The sequence below is a fragment of the Lepidochelys kempii genome, chromosome 9 (assembly GCF_965140285.1).
Source record: "Lepidochelys kempii isolate rLepKem1 chromosome 9, rLepKem1.hap1, whole genome shotgun sequence".
Lineage (NCBI taxonomy): Eukaryota > Metazoa > Chordata > Testudines > Cheloniidae > Lepidochelys > Lepidochelys kempii.
Genome location: NC_136388.1, coordinates 7,681,144 through 7,706,392, shown reverse-complemented (window position 1 = coordinate 7,706,392; position 25,249 = coordinate 7,681,144). Strand labels below are relative to the sequence as shown.

General features: G+C 45.5%; 1 protein-coding gene across 1 annotated transcript; it reads right to left on the bottom strand.

The window, feature by feature from the left end:
* Nucleotides 1-395: 395 nt before the first annotated feature.
* On the bottom strand, nucleotides 396-25,249 carry LOC140917095 (cytochrome P450 2J2). The gene is made up of 9 exons (XM_073359165.1): nucleotides 25,079-25,249; nucleotides 17,531-17,693; nucleotides 16,779-16,928; nucleotides 10,190-10,350; nucleotides 6,121-6,297; nucleotides 5,128-5,269; nucleotides 4,163-4,350; nucleotides 997-1,138; nucleotides 396-621 (listed from the first exon to the last, which is right to left on the bottom strand). The coding sequence occupies exons 1-9, from the start codon at nucleotides 25,247-25,249 to the stop codon at nucleotides 443-445; spliced, it is 1,473 nt and encodes a 490-aa protein (XP_073215266.1). The 3' UTR covers nucleotides 396-442.

The window sequence follows — 25,249 nt, the reverse complement described above, 5'->3', positions numbered from 1 at the left end:
GGACCCAAAGTACATTGATAGCCTTTGGATAAAAACATGTGAAATGAACTTTGAAGGAGAGAAGAGAGGTTTTGTGAACACAGAAGAGTGAATGGTACACACTGAAGTTCAGTTAAAATAATGCATCTTTATTATATCTGGACAATTGTGCAGCCGTGGTGGGACTACAGCTAGTTCATTAGTATCTCTACTGTGTAGAAATAGTTTAGATAATTCTTTCCAATAGGTGTTACCTTGCACTTTTGTACACTGAAGATCGCTTGATCTTTGGCAAATGCATTTATTTTTTAAAAGTTAAAATTTAATAAGTCTGTGTTCCTAAATAAAACTATCTCCATCCACTGTCACAATACTGAATTATCAAATAAGACTAATAAGATAAAGTACAAGATGAATATTAAAATCCCTGACAGAATCACCTCCATTTATGGTTCATTTCAGACTAGCGTGGAACCACATGGAGCTTATATGGATGTGGCTGCAATATAGCCCCTAAAATATAGTTTAGATTGACTTCCTTCACTCCCTCTGGAAGCTGGAATGTAAACACCTGCAGCAGGTTGACAAAGAAGATGAAGAGCTCAGTTCTTGCCATCTGTTCCCCCAAACACACCCGATGCCCTACGGAAGGAACAAGAGAAGGGCATTACTCCTACAAATGATTGCAGAGTGAGTCAGAGAAAAGTGAATTTCCAAACAAAATTCTGCTGAGTCTCTTGGACGCTAAGGTGAGAAGTTGCCTCAGAGGGACATAATCTGTATAATTTTCTTTACCTGAGATGCTAGATATATATCTGGCTTTGGGTATGTCTATGCTTCGAGCCGGGGATGTAATTCACAGGCAGATCATGGAGACATGCCCATGCTAGATCACTAGAAATAAAGCATGGCTGCCATGGTGGAACCAGCGGGAAGGGCTAACTGCCCCATGTATGTAGCTAGCATCTCACATGCTTACATACTTGGAGCAAGCAGATTTAGATGCCAGTGAAATACCTGCTGAGAAAGGTATGAATGCTTCATTGTTTACAAAGTTGCCATCTGAATCGAGAAAGTGACTCGGGTTGAACTTCCATGGGGTCTCCCAGTGTTCAGAATCGTATACAGCAGAGTGTAAGTTTGGCAATACAATTGTGCCCTGAAAAAGAAGCAAAACTTAATTGTCTTCTATTTGTGAATTAGTCTTTGTTAGCTAAGCATTAAAAACAGGAGCAGGTTCTCAGCTTGTGTAAATCAGTGTGGCTTCATTGACATCAACAAGTCTATGCCCTTTTATAGCAGCTGTGTGGCTCAGACTGTCTAGCCTCTTTTCTCTGCTTATCAGCGTGGTTCACCAGGGTCACATCTGATAGTATTGTACTCAAATGTTCTGTTACAAATTGTCCTCTTTTTCCTTTTATCACATTCTCTCCTTCTCCTCTATTACTGACACAGAGGTTTCTCATCTGCCCTCCTTTAATCCATCTGTCCCAGCAACCCGATCCTACTCTACCTCCCTTCACCCCATTCACCCTGTTCCTTGCTCTCTCTTAACCACTCACTCCTCTCAATAAATGCATGCTTTTCTCTTCTCTATCATGAAAAAAATCTAACCTTTACCCCACTTACTTCCCTGTCCCTTTCCCCTCCACCTCCACACATAGAATATGTCTTCTGTAACTACTGCTTTGAGTTCCTCTCCATCCAGTTCTACATCTGAGATAGCTTTTCTAACATTTCTTCATGGATGTCCAGCTGGAACCTTCAATTCAACATGGTCAAAACTGAGTTTTGGCCTTCTTCTTTCTCCATTTACTCCATCACTGTGGATAACACCACCACCCTCCCAGTTGTTGCAAGACCATAATTTGGATGTTCTCATCAACTTGGCCTTCTCTCCAAACTCACAAATCTAGACTGCAGCCAAATCTTGCTGCTGCCACCAATATAATATTTCAAAGATTTGGCCTTGTCTGTGTCCAGACTGTCATCTAATCTCATCATTTTATGCCATGAGCCTTATAATCTCTTCTTCTCTGGCCTTGATGCCAGCTACATTGTCCCTCTCAAGTGTATTCAAAATTCTGCTACTAGGATTGCATTCATGGCTTGTCACTCTAACCACATTAACCGTCTCTTTCCATTTCTTTGCTGGGTCCGTCTATCACACCACATCAGACACTAGCTCCTTGTCTTTCATTTCTGGCCCTTCACCAGTGAGCCCCATGCTATCGGTAAGATCTACTGGCACATTGAATAGTTGGCTCCTGCCTTTGCTTGGTATTGACGGCAGCCCTAATCATCATCTCCCTCAAACGCCTCCAGGCTTTCTCCCGTGATCCTCTCATATGTGTGGGGAAAATGCCCAATCAAATTGATAAAGCACACCACCATCTCTCTTCCCCCACCCTTAAAACCTTCTTGATGCCATGATGCCTACAGGCCTAGACTACTTCTGCAAAGCTGTGGTCATTTTTCAACTCCCAACCTACTTCCACCCTATTTGCCTGTTCTGTCCTGTCTCATGTATAGACGGAAAGTGTTTGGGGGCAGGGACTGTCGTCTTGGCTATTTTTTCTGAAGTTCTTACCACAGTGGGGCCCTGATCCTTGATTAGGATAGTGAGGCATGAGTGTAACATGAATACTTAGGCCTGGTCTACGCTACACAGTTAGGTGGATGGAAGGCACTTTACATTGACCTAATTATGTCAGTGTACACACCACAGCTTTGTCCCACTGATGTAAGTGCCCTGCTACACCGACATAATAACTCCACCTCCACGAGAGGCATAGGACTTACGTTGGTGTAGTTATGACAACACAGTGTCTGTGTAGCCACAGCAGCTGTTGGCTGTCTTGTCAATTTTACAGCTCCATGCTGGAGCAGTGAAATTGACAAGAAAGCTGGGTAGCTGGAGCCTGGCTGGGCTGTTGCAAGGCGGCTTCCCGCTCAGGGAGCCGAGAAGCCCGGGCAGCTGCCCCCTGCACCCAGCTGTGAGCAGGGAGGCACGAACCCCAGGTGGCTGGCCTCCACTCGCAGGTGGGAGTGGGGAACCAAGAGCCTGGGGGCGGGGGGGAGCAGCTGGGCTCCCAGTGGGGAGCTGCAGGGAGCTGAGAGCCCTGGCTCTTAGCCTCCCTACACTGCCCCTCTTCAGTTAATGGAAGTGCTTCTAGTGAGGATGCATGCCACCAACAGTAGGAGGGTAGTGTGGGCATCAGCCACAGCAGTAATTACAACTGTAAATCTGTAGTGTAGACTGTAGGCCAGGGGTGAGCAAACTTTTTGGCCCTAGGGCCACATCGGGTACAAAAATTGTATAGAGGGCCAGGTAGGGAAGGCTGGGGGAGGCTATGCATGGCCTGGCCACTGCCCCCTGGGACTCCTGCATCTTATCCAAACACCCCTGCTCTCTGCCCCCTGATCATCCCCCCAGGACGCCCGTCCCCTGTCCAATCCTCCCTGCTCCCCACCCCGTGACTGACCCCCTGAAGCCCCCCTGCCCCCTATCCAACCCTCCCTGCTCTCCTGCCCCACGTTACCTGTGGAGTGGGGGAAAGGGGGGCTCAGTCCTTTCCCTGTGCGTTTCCCCTGCTTGTTTGGCTGCTCTCTCTGGCAGTCGAGCAGGGCTCGCTCCCTGTCTGGGCTTGGCTGCTGGGGACAGGGGCCAAGCATGCTGGAGGTGGAGGGGGGCCCTGGCTTGCTCTGCCACTGTCCCTGGCAGCAGGGCCCAGACCCCTTGACCGCCCTCCTGCAACTCCCCCTGCTCCTCGCCCCCCTCCCCCCCCGTAACTCCCCCTGGCCACGCTATAGCCGTGCCGCCCGGCTGGAGCTGCAGCCATGCTGCCCAGGAGCTGGGGGAACTGTGACTGTGAGGGAGGGAAGAGGGGAGGGACCAGGGGCTAGCCTCTGGCCCGCTCACCACGCTGCGGGGGAATTGGGCTGGCTCCTCTGCAAGCCTGTCCTGACCCCGTTCCCTGGCAGGAGCTCAGGGGCCAGAGGGAAGGGTCCTGAGGGCTGGATATGGCCTGCGGGCCGTAGTTTACCCCCCTCTGCTGTAGGCTGTAACAGTGTCTGTAAGTCGACGTAACATAAGTTGATGTATGTCTCTAGTGTAGACGTGCCTTTAGTAATAATGATGCAAAAGAAGCAGGGGTCATTAACATGGGGAATACCGTTGTACCTTTTCAACGGGAAACCCCAGCACTGTTGTATCCTTCACGCACTGCCGAGGGGCCCCGACAGCAGTAATGTTGCTGCAGCGCAAGATCTCATGAATCACAGCGTTTGTGTAAGGCAGTTTCTTCCGGTCCTCATAGTGGATTAGTTGGGAAGGTTCCAGAACCGTGTCTAGTTCCTTCTGGACTCTCTCTGCAAAGAAATACTCGGTTTTACTGATAACCGGTGAATATTTTTCGTCCCTTTTTCTGGTTTTCTTTTTAATACGCCCATCTCTTTACAAAGCTGTGTTAACTTGCTGTGTGTCCCTTGACTGGACGTACACAATCCAGGGTTTTGTAAAATAAGAATACGTTGCCTTGAGATGCTTTGGAGTGTGGTTTGATCCCTGCATTGGTTTGAAGTTGAGAGGGGGAGCGTTTCCCCAGAGCTCATGGTAATTTCTCAAATGGTACTTCTCTTTCAAATTAATCTTTACAGAAGTGCCTGCGTATTCCCGTTTAGATGAAACGAGGGACATTGACATATTCCCATTATATTCACCATATCTTTTGACAGGAAAGTTATAAATACATGTCAGATTAGGTAAATTTTTAAGTGCTGCTCACTGTTTCTACTTTGGCAATGAAAAGGTATTCGTGAGAGAAAATATGCTTGTTTTACTTGTGAAATTGCCCCTTTAGCCTGCTATCTTCCCTCGCTATTGTCTTAGTATGAAGGGGGAGACCAGTAGCCTGCTGGTGTTGCATTTCAGGCAGCTGATGGGGTGACAGCATATTTCTATTTCCTTTCATGATATTTCATAGATTAAATTCTCTTTTCTGAGCTGTTAGATATTAACAGCTAAGCACTGATGTTCATTGCTGGCAGGTCACTTTGTCTTACAGCACCCTGTTAATCTGAGCTAATATTTGTTTAGTAATTATTGGCAAACTTTAATGTGTGTCCCTTCGATGCGCATCCACTCACCTTGGATATCTGGGTATTGCAGCATATAGAGGAGTGCCCAGCACAGGGTGATAGTTGTGGTTTCTGTCCCTCCCAGCAAAAGATCAGCCACAGTCTGAACCATGTTATCTTCGTTAAAGGTGGAGGTGGGGTCATCTTTGGTCTGAAGGTGACATTCACAAGATTTGAAAGCAGAAGGTTCTACAGGAGTACGGTTGACTGTCTGGTAATTAACACATTTTTCACAGGTTGGCTGGCCCTTCTAAAGGGACGTATCTCTCAGCCCACCTGTGACACAGCTAATTTTCCTCCCCTGGCGGAGAGAAGGAAGCAAGTCATGTGACAGGCAGGTGTGTGACTAAATCGAACCTCTGGGGAGGTAGAAAAACAGAGGCTGGTGGATGGCCAAATGGATGGGGGTGACAGAGTGAAGCTGCAGGGAGCGTGTTTGCCTCCTGTAGTGATTCCTGGGAGGGGATTTGGGGCTGGGTAGAAAAACCCCTCTGGACGATTTTGTTTTCCTTTTGGGGAGAGACCAAGAAGGGGGCCAGGCCTGGCGTCTGCTCCAGTGGCTTAGAGAACAGAGGAAGAGACAGTACCTCAGCAAAAAGGGGCTCTGCCCAGCTTAAGGCTGAGTGGGAAAGCTTTTGTGTTTGTTCTGGAACTTCGTTAAAATCAGCCCAAAGAGGTGCTGCTGCTGCTGGACTTGGGAAAGCCTCTTTTGAGTGTGAGGAACCAAGAGCGGAAACTGAGGCTGGGTATTGCAGCACCACCCTTAGCCACAAGGGGGCGCAGGGGAGGCAGCTGACACGGTTAGTGTTGCTTGATGAAAACGTCTCGTGAAATGTCCAACAAATGGCAGGGGGGAAACAAAAATGCTTCTGAAGTCCCAAATTACAGGAAGATTTGAAATATTAATCTATAAAATTATTTAGCAATCCTTCAGCTAAGTCTCTCTGCAGTGGACAGTGAGGCTAAGGAGAAGCTAGTGTTATACAGAGTACAGGCACTTACTTTTGCTATCTGAGCCAGGTAGAAGTCAATGAGATCCTGTGGATCATCTTCTTTCCATCTCTCCTCATGACTTCGGACTTCGTTCTTAACTAAATTATGCATAAAATTGGTGTACACAAACACTTCCTGGTGAGGTCCTGGGAGATGATGCATAAACCATGGGAAAGCATCATACATCTATGGGTAAAACATAGGGGAGATGATGTGAGTTCTCTGATATAAGCAAGTGAACCTGAGGAAGTTTAAAGTGTCATGAAAACTTAAATAAAAGTATGAAGGGACTGGAGGGTTTACATTTCTAGTAGGAATATGAAACCTTTTAACCTCTGCTTTAAGTCAGTTCTGATCTGGACTAAACTGATCTGTTCTACATACATTTTTGTACTGTGCTTATTCATGGTAGTATCTGAGTGCTCTCCAGTGTTCATTAAACAACGTGTCTGCACACCTATCATGGAGTTTGTTCGCTCATTCTCTCCCCAGAGCACGTGCATTGGAGAGTCTTGTTTCAGAAGGGTGTTTTTAATATAAATATACTTGTTGCTCTGTGTTTAGGTAAGAGAAGGCAAGGTTAAAGAAATGCACCTTCCATTAGGTGTGGAAAGTAGTTAGGTCTGTCATGGTCCTTAGTGCCTGGGGGAATTCAATCCACAGTCTTGGATCACCCCAGATGTGGAGCGTTCCTTTGTGCCAGAGGGGCACAGTTGCTGACCACGGTCTTTTTCCTGGAGCTTTGGACTGTTTTTAAGTTATGTTTCAGAGTAACAGCCGTGTTAGTCTGTATTCGCAAAAAGAAAAGAAGTACTTGTGGCACCTTAGAGACTAACCAATTTATTTGAGCATGAGCTTTGAAGTGAGCTGTAGCTCACGAAAGCTCATGCTCAAATAAATTGGTTAGTCTCTAAGGTGCCACAAGTCCTCCTTTTCTTTTTAAGTTATGTCTACTCTGCAATAAAACACCCTTGGCTCATCGCTATCAGCTAATTCGGGCTTGCGGGGCTCAGGCTGCCGGGCTGTAAAATTGCAGTGCAGCTATTGGGGCTCGAGGTGGAGCCTGGGCTCTGGGTCTCTCCCCCATTGCAGGGTCTTAGAGTCTGGGCTCCAGACCAAACATCTCCACTGCAATATTATAGCCCCGCAGTCTGAGCCCCACAAGCCTGACTCAGCTGACGGGCCAGCTTTGGCCGTTTTATTGCAGTGTAGACAGACCCACAGGCACCATGAGCCCAGGCCATGGAGCATGTTGACCAGAAGCTGCAGAGAGGTGACATCTGCTCAGTGACATGTGTGGTCATGGAGCAGGTGGTAGTACCCCAAGTCTAGTTACTAGGGAGCAGGCGCAGCACCTATGCTATTGTCGCCCTGTTTAACTTCCTCGCTAAAGAGACTGAAGACTGAGTGGGTGTGGAGGCTGAATTCCTAGATGTGTTCCCTCCAAAACAGAGATGAGATGCACCGTTAGGAAGTCATTTGTGGGAAGCTTTCTTTTGCATTGCTTATGCTGTGCCTCTTCTGTGGCTAGAGGATTTTGGTCTCTAGGGCTGTAAGCAGAGCAACTTCTGCAGTGTTCGCTTACATTTATGTTTTAATTTCTGAAGCACCCCTACTTGAAGGCCTCCGGGTACCCAAAAATACTATCAGTGAATACTAGAATGCCAGAAAGGCGACATAGCCCAATAAACAGATAAACTTCAGATACGTTTAAAATAGGGCTGTCAAGCGATTAAAAAAATGAATCGTGATTAATTGTGTGATTAATCACAGTGTTAAACCATAATAGAATACCATTTATTTTAATATTTTGGATGTTTTCTACATTTTCAAAGATATTGATTTCAGTTACAACACAGAATACAAAGTGTACAGTGCTCACTTTTTATTTATTTTTGATTACAAGTATTTGCACTGTAAAAAAAAAATAGTATTTTTCAATTCACCTAATACAAGGACTGTAGGGAAATCTCTTTATCATGAAAGTTGAACTTGCAAATGTAGAATTATGTACAAAAAACTTGCATTCAAAAACAAAACAATGTAAAATTTTAGAGCCTGCAAATCCACTCAGTCCTACTTCTCATTCAGCCAATCACTCAGACAAACAAGTTTGTTCACATTTGCTGGAGATAATGCTGCCTGCTTCTTGTTTATAATGTCACCAGAAAGTGAGAACAGGCATTCGCATGGCACTGTTGTAGCCAGCATCACAAGATATTTACGTGCCAGATGCACTAAAGATTCATATATCCCTTCATGCTTCAACCACCATTCCAGGGGACATGTGTTCATGCTGATGACGGGTTCTGCTCTGTACCAATCCAAGGCAGTGTGGACCAACACATGTTCATTTTCATTATCTGAGTTAGATGCCACTAGCAGAAGGTTGATTTTCTTTTTTGGTGGTTCGGGTTCTGTAGTTTCCACATAGGAGTGTTGCTGTTTTAAGACTTCTGAAAGCATGCTCCAAACCTTTTGCCTCTCGGATTTTGGAAGGCACTTCAGATTCTTAAACCTTGAGTCGAGTGCTGTAGCGATCTTTAGAAATCTCACATTGGTACCTTCTTTGCATTTTCTGAAATCTGCAGTGAAAGTGTTCTTAAAATGAGCAACATGTGCTGGGTCATCATCCGAGACTGCTATATCACGAAATGTATGGCAGAATGTGGGTAAAACAGAGTAGGGGCCATACAATTCTCCCCCAAGGAGTTCAGTCACAAATTTAATTAACACATTATTTTTTTAACGAGCGTCATCGGCATGGAAGCATGTCCTCTGGAATGGTGGTCGAAGCAAGAAGGGGAATATGAATGTTTAGCATATCTGGCATGTTAATACCTTGCAATGCCAGCTACAAAAGTGCCATGTGAACACCTGTTCTCACTTTCTGGTGACATTGTAAATAAGAAGCAGGCAGCATGATCTCCTGTAAATGTAACAAACTTGTTTGTCTTTGGTGATTGGCTGAACAAGAAATAGGACTGAGTGGACTTGTAGGCTCTGAAGTTTTACGTTGTTTTGTTTTTGAGTGAAGTTATGTAACAAAAAAAATCTACATTTGTAAGCTGCACTTTCATGATAGAGAGATTGCACTCCAGTACTTGTATTTTTCAATTCACTTCATACTATTTCTTTTGTTTATTATTTTTACAGTGCAAATATTTGTAATAAAAAATAATATACACCTTGATTTCAATTACAACCCAGATACAATATATATGAAAATGTAGAAAAACATTCAAAATATTTAATAAATTTCAATTGGTATTCTATTGTTTAACAATGTGATTAAAACTGCGATTAATTGCGATTAATTTTTTTAATCGCGATTAATTTTTTTGAGTTAATCACGTGAGTTAACTGCGATTAATCGACAGCCCTAGTTTAAAAATATGCTTTAGTCATGATGAAATTCTATGGCCTCTGTATCATACAAGAGGTCAGACAAGATAATTTGATGGCCCCTTCTGGCCTTAAAAGGAGAAGAAAAAGCATCATCCATACAGAATATACGTGCAGATTAGTTTAAACATAAATTCTGAGAGAGAATGCAGTATAGAACATACATTTAGGATTTGTAGATCAGATCTTGAGCAAGACTGATCAGAAATCTGCTCAAAATGACAGGGCTTCAAAGTTTTGGATTTTATTAACTGTACTTTTATGTCTCAGTTTCCAAGTACAAAATCAGCATTCCAAGAGTGTTAGGTTTAGTACTAGCATTTAGAAATCTGGTTCAAGACGCACACGTTTATGTAAACGTTTCTTGGTTTTGAAACACATTAAATGATTTGGAAATCTGCTGCCAAAAGAAGTAATGATTTGTACTAATAACTCAAGTCTTGGGCCACATGATTTACTGATGGTGTCCTATAAATAAGACATGAGATCTATGAAGTGTGTATTTACTGCTTCATAAGCAAAAATCCTGCATAATACTTTTTGGAAATTACATGCTGTGGTAATGTCCATCTCTCTGTACTATGTATGTACAGTAACCATTAACCCTTTGGTTTTCCTGGTGAAGCATAGATAAACTTTACAGTGATAAGAACCGGAATAACTGTATGCTCACCCTGCCCCAGATCGTGGCCTGGAAGAAGATCACAAAATAGATGGCTTTGATGAGCCGGTTGAAGGAATCATCCTCACTGGAGAAGCGATGGCCAAAAACCACAGTGCAGATCACATTTGCGACAGCATAGACGATGTGGGTATGGGGGTCGAAGGATTTCCCTGAAAATACGGCAAGTGTTACTTAGAACCACTGAATGGACTGTGGTGAGGAGTGTTAAGGAGGACCATGAAGGAATCTGCACAATAGTACAAGCAGTTGTACAATGTAAAGGAGATTGAATTACTTTTAGATAAGTGAGACATTTTACAAAGGAGTGAATTCTATTTAATGTAAACTAAACAGAGGAACTAGAACCTGGAGAGGACTTCCTTTTTCTAAAAGAACTGAAGATATTTGTGAAGAGATGCTTGGAATTTATTTATGTTAGTCCTTGTCCTTTACAATGGAACGATGCTACTGAATATAATACGTTTGGAGGAAACAACCCTTGCATCTATGTTTCCCTGTTTGGTCTGTGGCCTGTTTTGTGTGGAATTACTGCATTTTTTTCTCCCCTCTGTGCTGTGCACTGAAATAAGAGCATAGGTCCTCAAGCTTCTAGGCAGGAGTTTTAATTTTTCCTTTCTACTGACAAAGTTTTAGTTTCTTCCAAACTTTGAAATGACATCAAGTTTGGAATGTCTTTTCTCCCGTGAAAAGTTCCAGGACTGTTTACAGGCACTAACTGTGCAACATCAGCATTACAAGGCCTTTTAACATAAAGTGTGTTTTCATGTATCACTCTTAACATGTTCAAGGGTTTTTTCAAAAGATTAGGCACCTTGTACATTTTTACAGTTCTATATAACATATTAGTTAAAAAAATAACCATTAGCAATAACATCAAATCTATTGCAAGTGTCCATTTACAATTATTCTTGTCATGCCACACCTTTGGCTTAATACCATTGGGGTTTGGGCCTTTTAGGGTTACCCTGTGGCTTCCCTTTGCAAAATCAAGTTTTCTTTTTCCTCCTTGTCCTGAAGGATCAAACCCTGATTTCTCTTGCTTAACAGAATTCACTGGCTGGTTGGGTGTGATATCTTTGCTAACAGCTATTAGCAAGTCTTTCTTCTCCCTGTCAGCTGGTAATTTGCATCAACACAGGCAGGAACCTGTTTACCGGTTTTCAGATCGGTGACTCTACCAATTTCAAGGCTGGACTCTGTCTTACAGAGGCCTGGTCTACACTATGAGTTGAGGTCGAATTTAGCAGCGTTATCTCGATTTAACCCTGCACCCGTCCACATGACAGCCATTTTTTTTTTTTTTACTTAAAGGACTCTTAAAATCTATTTCTTTACTCCACCCCCAACAAGGGGATTAGCACTGAAATCAGCCTTGCCGGCTCGAATTTGGGGTACTGTGGATGCAATTCGACAGTATTGGCCTCTAGGAGCTATCCCAAAGTGCTCAGTTGTGACCGCTCTGGACAGTGCTCTCAACTCAGATGCACTGGCCAGGTAGACAGAAAAAGGCCCGCGAACTTTTGAATCTCATTTCCTGTTTGGCCAGCGTGGCGAGCTCACCTGCACAGGTCACCATGCAGAGCTCATCATCACAGGAGACCATGCAGTCCCAGAATCACTGAAGAGCTCCAACATGGACCGAACGGAAGGTACGGGATCTGATCGCTGTATGGTGAGACGAATCCGTGCTGGCAGAACTCCATTCGAAAAGACAAAATGCCAAAATATTTGAAAAAATCTCCAATGGCATGAAGGACAGAGGCTATCCCCGATAATGTCAAGGCAAACCTGGTGGCTGAACTTCGTGACTTTGTCCTCACCCATAACTATTTCACATTTGGGGACAATGTATATCTTCAAATCAGCGGCACTGCTATGGGTACCCGCACGGTCCCACAGTATGTCAACATTTTTATGGCTGACTTAGAACAACGCTTCCTCAGCTCTCATCCCCTAACGCCCCTACTCTACTTGCGCTATATTGATGACATCTTCATCATCTGGACCCATGGAAAAGAAGCCCTTGAGGAATTCCACAATGATTTCAACAATTTCCTTCCCAACATCAACCTCAGCCTGGACCAATCGACACAACAGATCCACTTCCTGGACACTACGGTGCTAATCAGCAATGGTCACATAAACACCACCCTATACCGGAAACCTACTGACCGCTATTCCTACCTACATGCCTCCAGCTTTCACCCAGACCACACCACACGATCCATCGTCTACAGCCAAGCTCTACGATACAACCACATTTGCTCCAACCCCTCAGATAGAGACAAACACCTGCAAGATCTCTATCAAGCATTCTTACAACTACAATACCCACCTGCTGAAGTGAAGAAACAAATTGACAGAGCCAGAAGAGTACCCAGGAGTCACCTACTACGGGACAGGCCCAACAAAGATAATAACACAACACCACTAGCCATCACCTTCAGCCCCCAACTAAAACCTCTCCAATGCATCATCAAGGATCTACAACCTATCCTGAAGGACAACCCAACACTCTCACAGATCTTGGGAGACAGGCCAGTCCTTGCCTACAGACAGCCCCCCAACCTGAAGCAAATACTCACCAGCAACCACACACCACACAACAGAACCACTAACCCAGGAACCTATCTTTGCAACAAAGCCTGTTGCCAACTGTGTCCACATATCTATTCAGGGAACACCATCATAGGGCCTAATCACATCAGCCACACTATCAGAGGCTCATTCACCTGCACATCTATCAATGTGAGATATGCCATCATGTGCCAGCAATGCCCCTCTGCCATGTACATTGGTCAAACTGGATAGTCTCTACGTAAAAGAATAAATGGACACAAATCAGACGTCAAGAATTATAACATTCATAAACCAGTCGGAGAACACTTCAATCTCTCTGGTCACTCTATTTCAGACCTAAAGGTCGTAATATTAGAAGAAAAAGACTTCAAAAACAGACTCCAATGAGAGACTGCTGAATTGGAATTAATTTGCAAACTGGATACAATTAACTTAGGCTTGAATAGAGACTGGGAGTGGATGTGTCATTACACAAAGTAAAACTATTTCCCAGTATTTCCCCCACCCCCCTACTGCTCCTTGGACGTTTCTGTTAACTGCTGGAAATGGCCCACCCTGATTATCACTACAAAAGGTTTTCTCCCCCCTGCTCTCCTGCTGGTAATAGCTCATCTTAAGCGATCACTCTCCTTACAGTGTGTATGATAACACCCATTTTTTCATGTTCGGTGTGTATATAAATCTCCTCACTGTATTTTCCACTGAATGCATCCGATGAAGTGAGCTGTAGCTCACGAAAGCTTATGCTCTCTACACAATGTGTATGATAATCAAGTTGGGCCATTTCCTGCACAAATCCAGGTTATTGATTATCATGCACATTGTGTAGAGAGTTGTCACTTTGGATGGGCTATCACCAGCAGGAGAGTGAATTTGTGTGTGGGGGGTGGAGGGTGAGAAAACCTGGATTTGTGCTGGAAATGGCCCAACTTGATGATCACTTTAGATAAGCTATTACCAGCAGGACAGTGGGGTGGGAGGAGGTATTGTTTCATATTCTCTGTGTGTATATAAAGTCTGCTACAGTTTCCACGGTATGCATCCGATGAAGTGAGCTGTAGCTCACGAAAGCTCATGCTCAAATAAATTGGTTAGTCTCTAAGGTGCCACAAGTACTCCTTTTCTTTTTGCAAATACAGACTAACACGGCTGTTACTCTGAAACCTTTTTAAAGCTTATCCCCTTTTCTGAACACAAAACTTCCAGGGCTTTTTTGTCAAGGCCCTCATATGCTCTTTGCTCACCCATTGCAACTGCTCCTTAACCAACCAGACTCTCAATACCAAAATTCAAATTTGGATAGCATGGGGTTTTGATCCAAAGCTTAATTGCCTTGGTTCTGTGGATCCTAGCACAACTATGCTACTGTAACAATGCTAACCAATTTATTTGGTGGGACACTTCTGAGAGTAACAATTCAGGACAAATTGCTTAGAGCAGAGCAGGGCAGTTAGAGCCCAAGGCTGGGGTTTCTTTGCACACCAAACCAGCCAAACAGAGAAGACTTCGGTTTTACCCCACTGGCTAACCATAAGTCACACAAGCAATTCCCTTAGACACTCCAGTTTCCCAGTATCACCACCGGTGCCATTCGTTATGGGGACGAATGATTATGAAAACGAATGCCCCAGTAAAAGAAAAAATGGTTCTCCCAATCGACCAAGCCCCAGACCCAGATCAATGTACAAATCAGATCTTATCCACAAATCACGCTGTTGCTAATCCTTCAGAATCTAAAATCTAAAGGTTTATTCATAAAAAGAAAGAAATATAGATGAGAGCTAGAATTGGTTAAATGGAATCAATGACATACAGTAATGGCAAAGTTCTTGGTTCACGCTTGTAGCAGTGAAAGAATAAACTGCAGGTTTAAATCAAGTCTCTGGAGAACATCCCCAGCTGGGATGGGTCATTCAGTCCTTTGTTCAGAGCTTCAGTTTGCAGGAAGGTTCCTCCAGAAGTAAGAAGCAGGATTGAAGACAAGATGCAGCAGCCTTTTATAGTCTCTTGCCATGTGGTCTCTGCGTTCTTTGTCCCAAAGACAAGCTATCCAGCACATGGCATAGAAAAACCTTAGAGTTCTGTCCATAGGCAGATCCCTGCACACCTTGCTGAGTCACAAGGCATGTCTGCCTTCTCTCAGTGGGTCAGCTGAAGAGCTGATGGTCCTTAATGGACCATCCAGCAGGCTAGGCAGTGCTGATACGAAATTGTCTGGGGTGTCCCCCAGAAGCATAGCACAAGTTCGCAATACAGACAGTATAGAGCCAATACTTATAACTTTAAATATAAAATGATACCTGCATACAGACAGCATACTCATAACCAGCAAATCATAACCTTGTCTTAGACACCTTATTTGACCCCCTTTATACAAGATTTGGTGCCACTACAGTACCTTGCTTGTAACAATGATCTATATGGTCCCCGTTCATATTAATAATGTCACACAAGTATTCACATTTCCTAAGCTATCATTAAAAGGTAAGGTATATTATTCATTTTAAATATATCTGGCTTCAATCTAAATTGATATCACATACTACAAAACTGCATTACAATAATGTTGTTTAGGTGGCAAAGAAAAGTGCTCAAAAGTTAGCAAATGCTAGATTAAAAATTGTCTGGGCAATGTTAATTTTGCTGTCTTGTGCATCCAGAGTGAATAAAAGTCCTCTGGGCCTGTGTGTATGAATGAATGAAGAGGTAATAAAAGGTTATAATGAATTTTCACAAGAGGGAAAAATTCAGGTTCCAGCAGCAATCTTCATTCTGGCATTTCGTCTCTTTCAAGTGCTTGACTTTGCAACCAAAATGACTATGATTCTAACGTGGTTTTCTTTGTGTAATTCCCGGGGGAGCGGTTCCAAAGGGAAAAGGCAAGCTATATTTTGTGCACCAATAACAGCTCCACCCGCACATCATCAGGGTTTGTACCCTGAACCTGCAGCATTGCAACAGAGACTGCTGCCTCTGGAGCGCCAGGACTGTTTAAAAAACAGCAAGGAGTCCGGTGCCACCTTAAAGACTAATGGATTTATTTGGGCATAAGCTTTCATGGGTAAAGCACCACTTCTTCAGATCAAGAAGTGGTGTTTTACCCACGAAAGCTTATGCCCAAATAAAGCTGTTAGTTTTTAAGGTGCCACCGGACTCCTTGTTGTTTTTCTGGATACAGACTAACACGGCCACGCCCTGATCCTTAGGACTCTTTAGGCATTCCCCATACAGCATGGGGTGCTACTGCTTTGGTGGGGTAGACCTCATTTTTTTGAATATTTATATATTCAAAATATGTATTTTGAATTCATAAATATATTCAATTCATAAATATATATTTATGTTATGAATATATATTTATGTTCAGTTATTATTCTCTTGGCATTCTGCCACAATGTTACTGAACAACACAAGCGAGGGAAGATGGTGATTTTCAGTGGCTTATATTTCATCCAGGCCTGCATGAAATTTCATGGGAAAAGGGAAAAACATGTTTCTAGCCTGAGGGCCCATTCCCAGCTGAATTTCAAAGGTCTCCTGCAAGCAATGGAGTTGTAAAGCCTCACACAAAAAGTTCACAAGAATTTGGTGTGATGGAAAGTGTTAGGTGACTCTAAAGATAGGGATTGTTCCAGCTCCCTGTGTTTTCAATAGGACAGTGATATGAATGAGAAATAAAAATTGGTTTTGGTGTATTTATTTTTAAAACCCGTTAAATGTCTATCTGTACACTCAAACCTGAGCACTCCTCCTAAAGTGCTTCGTTCACTTAGGCAATTAAGAACAGGTGGACTTGTGGCACCTTCAAGACTAACAAATTTATTTGAGCATAAGCTTTCGTGAGCTACAGCTCAATTGAGAAACCCATAACAGTCCCCACCAGCATGAGCATCTCTGTGTCATTCAAGAACAGAAGTGCTGTTAGACTTGTTATCACCCCACAGCCTGTCTTATATATAGGGAACAGCTCTAAATTACAATCTTTCAAAGAATTTACCTTTCTGACTGGCAAAGACCTCCACCAGGTGTCTGGTCTCCTCTTGTATTCGGTGCTCCAGGCTTTTCTTACCCAGTTCCAGGCGCCTTAGAAACGTCATACCAAAGCGTCTCTGCTGCTTCCAGGTGTGACCGCTTGTCAGGAAAATACCTGAGGACAATAGAAACACCATTATACTCTTGCTAGGAAGGAAACCCTTTTATAGCGGAAGGCAAGTTTAAATTAAGATGCCTTTTTCTAGTAAGAGGAAACAATGACGTGCTTTACAGATTTTGAGCTGTGATCTGTTACTTGGGTTTCTATCACCATTAGTATAATTATATATCTTGTTATAGTCACATCCCTGGAAACTCCATGGGGGCAGCTTTTGGAGAGGATAGAATAACTCATCTATTGGTGTGTCAGATGTGCTTATAGGCAAACCTTTGAATACATGTCTGTTGTGGGGGTTTTGTATATGGAGACATTGTCTTTTTAGAATTAAGCCATATTAAGGCCAACTTGGTGGGCAAATTTTTCTCCAAATCCTATGGAAAGAAGAGAAGCATAGCCAGTGGTGTGTTATGTAAGTTGTACAGGATTTGCCTTTTTTGGTCTGTTTTTCTTTTTTAATATTGCAGTTCTGCGTGGAGCCCTGCTATCCAACTGCATAAGTACCACGTGGCAAGACAGTATCTGGGAAGAATAGTCTGCCTTAGAATGCCACCTTTATGCTTCAATATTATTCCTTGCAAAAGAGTAATATCTTTTACCTTTTTCTCCCATCAGATCCCTATAGAAGGGGGTGAGAGGCCGTCCAGAAATCTCTTCTGAATGGGAGATAAGGCCATCTTTTACTGCTTTGTATCCATTCAATACAATCACAGGTGTCTGCCCCATCCACACTGTGTAAATGTTGCCATAGATGTTGGTTAACTGGAGAGTTGATAACCATAAGTCAGAAAAATTGAAAGCAACCGGCAGATCTATTAAAAGGCTTCTTTCGGATGTTTTCTATAACTCTGACTAAACCCATTTGCCTCTGACTGAATTGGATTAGAGTTTACAACAGAATTTAGCTGCCTAACGTAACACACTTTGGGTATGGAATGCCAGTCCTACTCCATTTTATGCAACATGGACACTGAGCGTTAGAACATCACTCAACAGGAGGGAAAAGGCGACAAAAGGAGAACCAGAGAACTTTGACTAAAATATTACATCAGCTCAAAGTTAAAGTGAATAAACAGACACTTGTTGTTTTTTCTTTTTTTTTTTTGTATGTGTTTTTTCCTTTTTGTTTTCATTTATTGCGAATTATTGTATGTGTTTGCTTTTCTCAATGTCAATGTAGGAAGATAACTATTTTTGCACTCTACGTTTCTTTTCTTACTGCTTCCCTGTGATTTTTCTTATCTTCCTTCTCATTGCCTTTTCTCAGGTCAGACTTATATTTTCTCCTGAAACAGAGTCTGAAGTGAATTTCTTACTATTGTAATTATTTAAACTGTTTCTCAAGAGAATGGCACTTCAGGAAAACAGGAGTACAGTTTTTCCTACTCCATCTTAAAATCAATTGTCTGGGTTATTGCAAAACTTTGTTTTAGGGTGTACAGTTGGCCATGCTATGGAGATCAAAGTTCTCACAGTCTGGAGACATTTCACTGATATCAATGTTGTGACAGACCCAGGCCAGTTGGGTACAGCAGAGTAGCAGAAGGCAGATATACTGGCCACTGGATTAACAGTTTTCTGTTCCCTGACTGACCAGAGCAGGGGCTAGGCTCCTGGCTAATGAGAACACCTGACTCTAATTAACCTGCAAAGAGTCAGGTGAGGCCATTAAGCTACTGTGAACACCTGACTCTAATTAAGGCCCCTCTGGTACTACAAAAGGGCTCACTCCAGTCAGGCGGAGGAAAGCTGGGGAGAGGAGGTGTGCCTGAAGGGCTGGTTCATGAAGACACGCTCAAGTCATTGGTTAGGGAGCCCTAAGGTAAAGGTGAAGAAGGGAGAAGCAGGAGAGCTGTGGGCAAGTGGCCCAGGGAAATCTAGCAACTCTGGCAGTGAAAGGCTGGTTGTCAACAGCTGCTACCATTGGGGTTCCTGGGCCAGAACCTGGAGTAAAGGGCGGGCCTGGGTTCCCCCCAACCCACCACAACAGAAACACCTCCTGGGAGGGGAAGACAGGCCCCTGTCAGGACAGGAGGCTGAACTGTTTTGGCATGAGGCCGTAGGAGCAACAGAGACTGTGGGAGTTCTCTCACCGACCTCCTTGCTGGCTTATGATGAAAAGGGGTCAGTAGACTGCATCCCTGGCCCTAGAGAGAGAAGGGTTACATGGAGGGTTGCAGTGAGCCTCTGAAGCTAGCATAAACCGCCTGGAAGTGTGGGACCCACGGGGACAAGGTCGGAGCTCTGCCACAACTGGTGTGAGAAGTGGGATACTGATTGTTCACAGTGTGGCGGAACAAAGAGGGTTTGTTTGTTTTTTAAAAAGTGCACTAGGGTTTATGGTTTGGGGTGTTTGTACCACGATGGAGGAGGTGGTGAGAGCACTGGTGCAAGCCACGGCGGCCCAGCAGGAGGCCACCCGGGCTCAGGCGATGGCGCAACAGGAGTCCATGAGGCTACAGTAGGAAACCAACCAATTATTGATGAGCCAGGCGACCCAAGGTCGAGCCCTCCTGTGCGAGGTAATGGACCAGCTGACGATCCTCACCACCCAGGCCCGGCAGTCCGAGGGGACCCGAACCCTGAGGACCACCGGTTGTCTGCCAAAGATGACAGCAGAGGATGACGTAGAGGCATATCTCCTCTCATTTGAAAGGTCTGCTCAGTGTGAGGCATGGCCCCAGGAGCAGTGGGCCAGCATTCTCACCCCTTTTTTGTGTAGAGAGGCTCAGAAGGCCTACTTTGATCTGCCCATCAAGGACGCTGCTGACTATTCCCGGCTGAGGGCAGAGATCCTAGGACGATCAGGGGTGACGGTAGTGGTACGGGCCCAGAGGTTCCAGGAGTGGAAATACAGGGAGAATAAACCTCCGAGGTCCCAACTATTTGATCTCATACATCTCGTTCGGAAGTGGCTACGGCCCAAGGCATGCAGCCCGGAGGAGATTTTGGAGCATTGATAATGGACCATTACATGTGGGGACTGCTGCCAGATCTCCGCAAATGGGTATGCCAGAATGATCCGTCCACCAACGATGAAATGATCACTTTGGTGGAAAGACGGATGACAGCCAGGGAATTGACCCAACTCCCCAAGGAAGGCCCCTCCTGAAGCAAACACTTGACCCTGACCCTGGAGGGTCGGGTGGCCAAATCCCCAGGGAGTCCTAGGTGGAAGAAGAGGGGGACCGAAAACCAGCCAGGAACCCAGAAGGAAGGAAAAGGCCTGAGTGGGGGGAACCCTGGGACTAAACCCCCTAACCCATGTGACGGGGGAGTGACTAGAAGTAATTATAAGTGTTACGGGTGCAGGGAGTTGGGGCACATAGCGGTCCAACGCCCCAATGTCGTAGAGCCCATGCAGTGGAACCTGGGGGACGGGACAGACCCGTACAGCCTACTCAATATTGTAGGGGTTGCAGTCACCCCACCTAAATATACAAGGCCGGTAAAGTTGAATGGGGTAGAAACCATGGCACTCGTAGACTCGGGGAGTGCTATCACCCTAATTTCAGGTAAGTTAGTGAAGCGCAGCCAGTTAATGCAGGCTAAGCATATGGGGGTAACCTGTGTCCATGGGACTGTTAGTTACTACCCCATCATACCAGTGAAAATTGAAATTCAGGGAAATGTCACGGCATGAAAGCAGGAGTAGTCCCAAACCTCCTATAATCCATGATCATAGGTAGAGATTTCCCTTTGTTTGGAAACTTGCTCCTACTGGAGGGACTGGAGGAAGGGGACTTCCCCGAACTTCAGGAGGCGAATGTCACCTCCCATTTTTCGTGGAAATGTCCCAGGAGCTATCCTCTGTCCTGGGGAAAGGTAGGAAGACCAAGAGAGAAAGGAGGGTGGCCAAGCCCTTGCGTACCCGAATCCGGATACAAGGACCAAGGGCTTCCTGTGTAGGCAGATGTACACGGACAACCCCCCAAGACAGAGGGGTCAGAGACCGCTTCCAGCCCCAACCTCACGGAGCCAGCCGAGAGGGCAGAGACAGATCCCTCAGAGTTTGGGCTGATAAGTCCCGGGAGAGAGACTTTTGGACGGGACCAGGTGGAAGACCCAAGAGAACGCCAGGAAGGAGGTGGCTGAGATAGATGGGGTACCTATAGAGGGGAAAGACCTGGGGGCCAGGGCCTTATTTTGTGATCAAGAGGAATCTCCTATACCGGGTCGTGCAAATGCAGGAGCAAGAAGTACACCAGCTCCTAGTACCCCGGAAACACCAGAAGGCAATATTAAGCCTCACTCACAGTCACCTTTTTGGAGGGCACCTGGGAGTGGAGAAAACCCAGGTGCGATTCTCACACAGGTTCTTCTGGGTGGGGGTACATAAAGACGTCCGGCGGTACTGTGCCTCTTGCCCCGAATGTCAACTGCACAGCCCTCGTCCACATCTAAGAGCTCCTCTGGTACCCCTGGCGATCATCGAAGTTCTGTTCAAGCGGATCGCCATGGGGCTGCTAGAGAAAATTACCTGAGGCCACCAGTATGGCTTATCATCCTAGACTATGCAACCAGATACCCAGAAGCTTACAAAACACAGCTTCCAAGAGCATTACCAAAGAATTAGTGGCAATCTTTGCCCTAGTAGGGCCACCAAAAGAAATCCTCACAGGCCTGGGAACACCATTCATGTCTAAGTTGATGAAGGACCTGTGTTCCCTGCTCCATGTCCAGACGCTGCAGACCTCAGTTTACCATCCACAAACCGATGGTCTGGTGGAAAGATTTAACCAGACCCTCAAGGCCATGATAAGAAAGGTGGTAAGCAAGGATAGGAAAGATTGGGACAGCCTACTACTGTACCTCATGATCGCCATCCGTGAGGCCCCCCAAGCTTCCACCGGATTCTCTCCCTTTGAGCTGTTGTATGGACGCAACCCCCGAGACATCCTGGACCTAGCCAAGGAAATTTGGGAGGAGGAACCCAGTGAGGGAAAGAACGTAATAGATCATGTGCTATGGATGAGGGACCGGATAGCCTGGGTCATGCCCATAGTGAGGGAGCACCTAGAGAAGGCCCAAGAGGCCCAGAGATCCTACTACAACTGTCAAGCCAAGGTTTGTCAGTTTCAACCCGGTGACCCGTGTAATAGTACTGGTACCCACAGCAGAAAGTAAGCTGTTGGCCCAGTGGTAAGGGCCCTACAAAATAGTCGAACCCATAGGGGAAGTAAATTACAAGGTGCGACAACCAGGACATCAAAAACTAGAGCAGATATACCAGGTCAAACTTCTGAAACCCTGGCATGCGCGAAAGGCATGCACAGTGGTTCGGGAAGAGTTGTACCCAGGGAACAAAAATCCTGAGCAGGTGAGGGTGTCTCCTGATCTAATGACAGCCCAGAAGAAAGAGGTAACTGAGACGATTGCCCAATATCAAGACGTATTCTCGACAAAGCCAGGTCACACAACCGGGACATATCACCATGTCATCACGAACCCTGGGGCTAGAGTAACTATGAGGCCCTACCGGGTGCCAGCAGCCAAAAGGGAGGAAATAAAAGCAGAAGTCAGGAAAACGCTGGAGGTGGGGATCATCGAAGAATCCCACAGTCAGTGATCCAGACCAATAGTGTTGGTGCCCAAACCTGATGGCACCACGAGGTTCTGCAACGACTTCCGTCGACTAAACAAGATATCCCAGTTTGATGCCTACCCTATACTCCGCATCGACAAACTAGTGGACCGTCTGGGGAATGCCCAGTACTTGACAAGCCTGGACTTGACAAAGGGGTACTGGCAGATTCCCCTAGTCGAAGATGCAAAGGAAAAGACGGCGTTTTCTACACCAGAGGGTCTCTTCCAATATACAGGCCTCCCTTTTGGACTATATGGGGCCCCAGCTACCTTTCAGCGCCTCATGGACAAGTTATTATGCCCCCATGCCAGTTATGCTGCGGCCTACTTGGATGACATGGTGATTCATACCCCAGATTGGGAAACCCACTTGAAGGCGGGGGCGGTCCTTGATACCTTCAGGCGAGCTGGCCTTACGGCGAACCCTGTTAAGTGCGCCGTAGAGTTCATGGAGGCCAAATATCTTGGCTATGTGGTAGGGAAAAGGTCTGGTAAAACCCCAACTGAATAAGTTAGAGGCCATCCAAAATTGGCCACGGCCAAGTCGTAAGAAGCAGGTCCGAGCATTCCTAGGGGTGGTGGGGTATTACCGGCTTTTCATCCCCCATTTTGCCACAAGGGCAAATCCCCTAACTGACTTAGTGAAGGCCCATGGTCCTGATCCAGTCAGATGGTCCGGTGCAGCAGAGAGGGCATTTGCGGACCTACAGACTGCCCTCTGCAGTAACCCCATATTGATAGCCCCGGATTTCACCAACGAATTCATCCTACAGAAAGATGCATCTGAAGTGGGGCTAGGGGCCGTCCTGTCGCAGATGGTTGGGGAAGAGGACCACCCAATTCTGTACCTCATAGGAAACTCCTTCCGAGGGAACAAAAATATGCAGTGAGAGAGAGAGAGTGCCTCACCGTAAAATGGGCCATGGAAACATTATTACCTGTTGCGGTGCAGATTTATCCTTGTGACCGACCATGCCCCTCTTCAATGGGTGCAACGGAACAAGGAAAAGAACACGAGGGTAACCAGGTGGTTCTTATCCCTCCAACCTTTCCAGTTCCACATCTAGTGGAGAACAGGGAGTCGCCATGGCAACGCCGATGGCTTATCACGCGCACGCTGTCTGGCGTCCCAAGCTGCCCAACCCCTTGGTGTTGAGCAGGGGGGAGGGATATGTGACAGACCCAGGCCAGTTGGGTACAGCAGAGTAGCAGAAGGCAGATATACTGGCCACTGGATTAACAGTTTTCTGTTCCCTGACTGACCAGAGCAGGGGCTAGGCTCCTGGCTAATGAGAACACCTGACTCTAATTAACCTGCAAAGAGTCAGGTGAGGCCATTAAGCTAATGTGACCACCTGACTCTAAGGCCCCTCTGGTACTACAAAAGGGCTCACTCCAGTCAGGCGGAGGAAAGCCGGGGAGAGGAGGTGTGCCTGAAGGGCTGGTTCATGAAGACACGCTCAAGTCATTGGTTAGGGAGCCTTAAGGTAAGGGTGAAGAAGAGAGAAGAAGGAGAGCTGTGGGCAAGTGGCCCAGGGAAATCTAGCAACTCTGGCAGTAAAAGGTTGGCTGCCAAGAGCTGCTACCATTAGGGTCCCTGGGCTGGGACCCAGAGTAGAGGGTGGGCCTGGGTTCCCCCCAACCCACCACAACAGAAACACTTCCTGGGAGGGGAAGACAGGCCCCTGTCAGGACAGGAGGCTGAACTGTTTTGGTATAAGGCCGTAGGAGCAACAGAGACTGTGGGAGTTCTCTCACCGACCTCCTTGCTGGCTTATGATGAAAAAGGCTCAGTAGACTGCATCCCTGGCCCTAGAGAGAGAAGGAAGACATAGAGGCTCACTGCAACCCTCTGAAGCTAGCATAAACCGCCTGGAAGCGTGGGACCCACGGGGACAAGGTCGGAGCTCTGCCACAGTGTCAATATATCATAGTGCTTCCTGCAAGAAAAGTCCTGCCATGGATGCCTTATAGAATGAGATACCCACAATATATAGAGAGCAGAGAGTGAGTCCAAACCATCAGTAGAATATAATGAGTTGCTTTTTAGAAGAAGGCTGAGTCTTCTGTATCTATTACCTAGTGCCACTCGCAGTCTGGAAGAAATACCAGAGAAGCGACGAGCTGTTCAGCCTCTGGCAAAACAGGATATCTGAATGGTCTCGGAACTGCTTTGGAAACAATAGGGCCTGATCCAAAATCCAGTGAAGGCAATGGAAAGACTCCCATTGATATCAATGGGTTTTGGTTCAGGGTCTCAGTATTATTCACACACTGGACGTGTGATAATAAAGTCTGTACATTATAAATATGCCTATTTGGACATTCTTAGAGAGAGAACAGCAAAAGCAAAGAAGAAAAATAGCAATTGAAAGTGATTATTCTTTTTTCCTAGTAGTGCAGTTCCCCACGTCGCGTGTGTTTGGGTAATAATTAAGTCAGGTTGCGGAATACCCTATAATTGATTAGGTAACTCCTGTGCAATGCCAATTTTAAATCCACCTGAATCATTCCAAGCTTCTCTATTTCAGCCAAGTACAGAATTCTGCTAAAATAAATACCTTAACAAGATTTTCTCGGTGAAGTTTAAAGTCCAGCAGCCATAAGTTGCCAATAATGGGTAGGGGAGTTGGTCCAGGAGGAAAACGTCTACGTGTCCATTGCAACTTCAGAAACTGTGCAATCAGGAGACACACAATCAGAGCCACTGCAACCTCAGTTATCCCCAACAT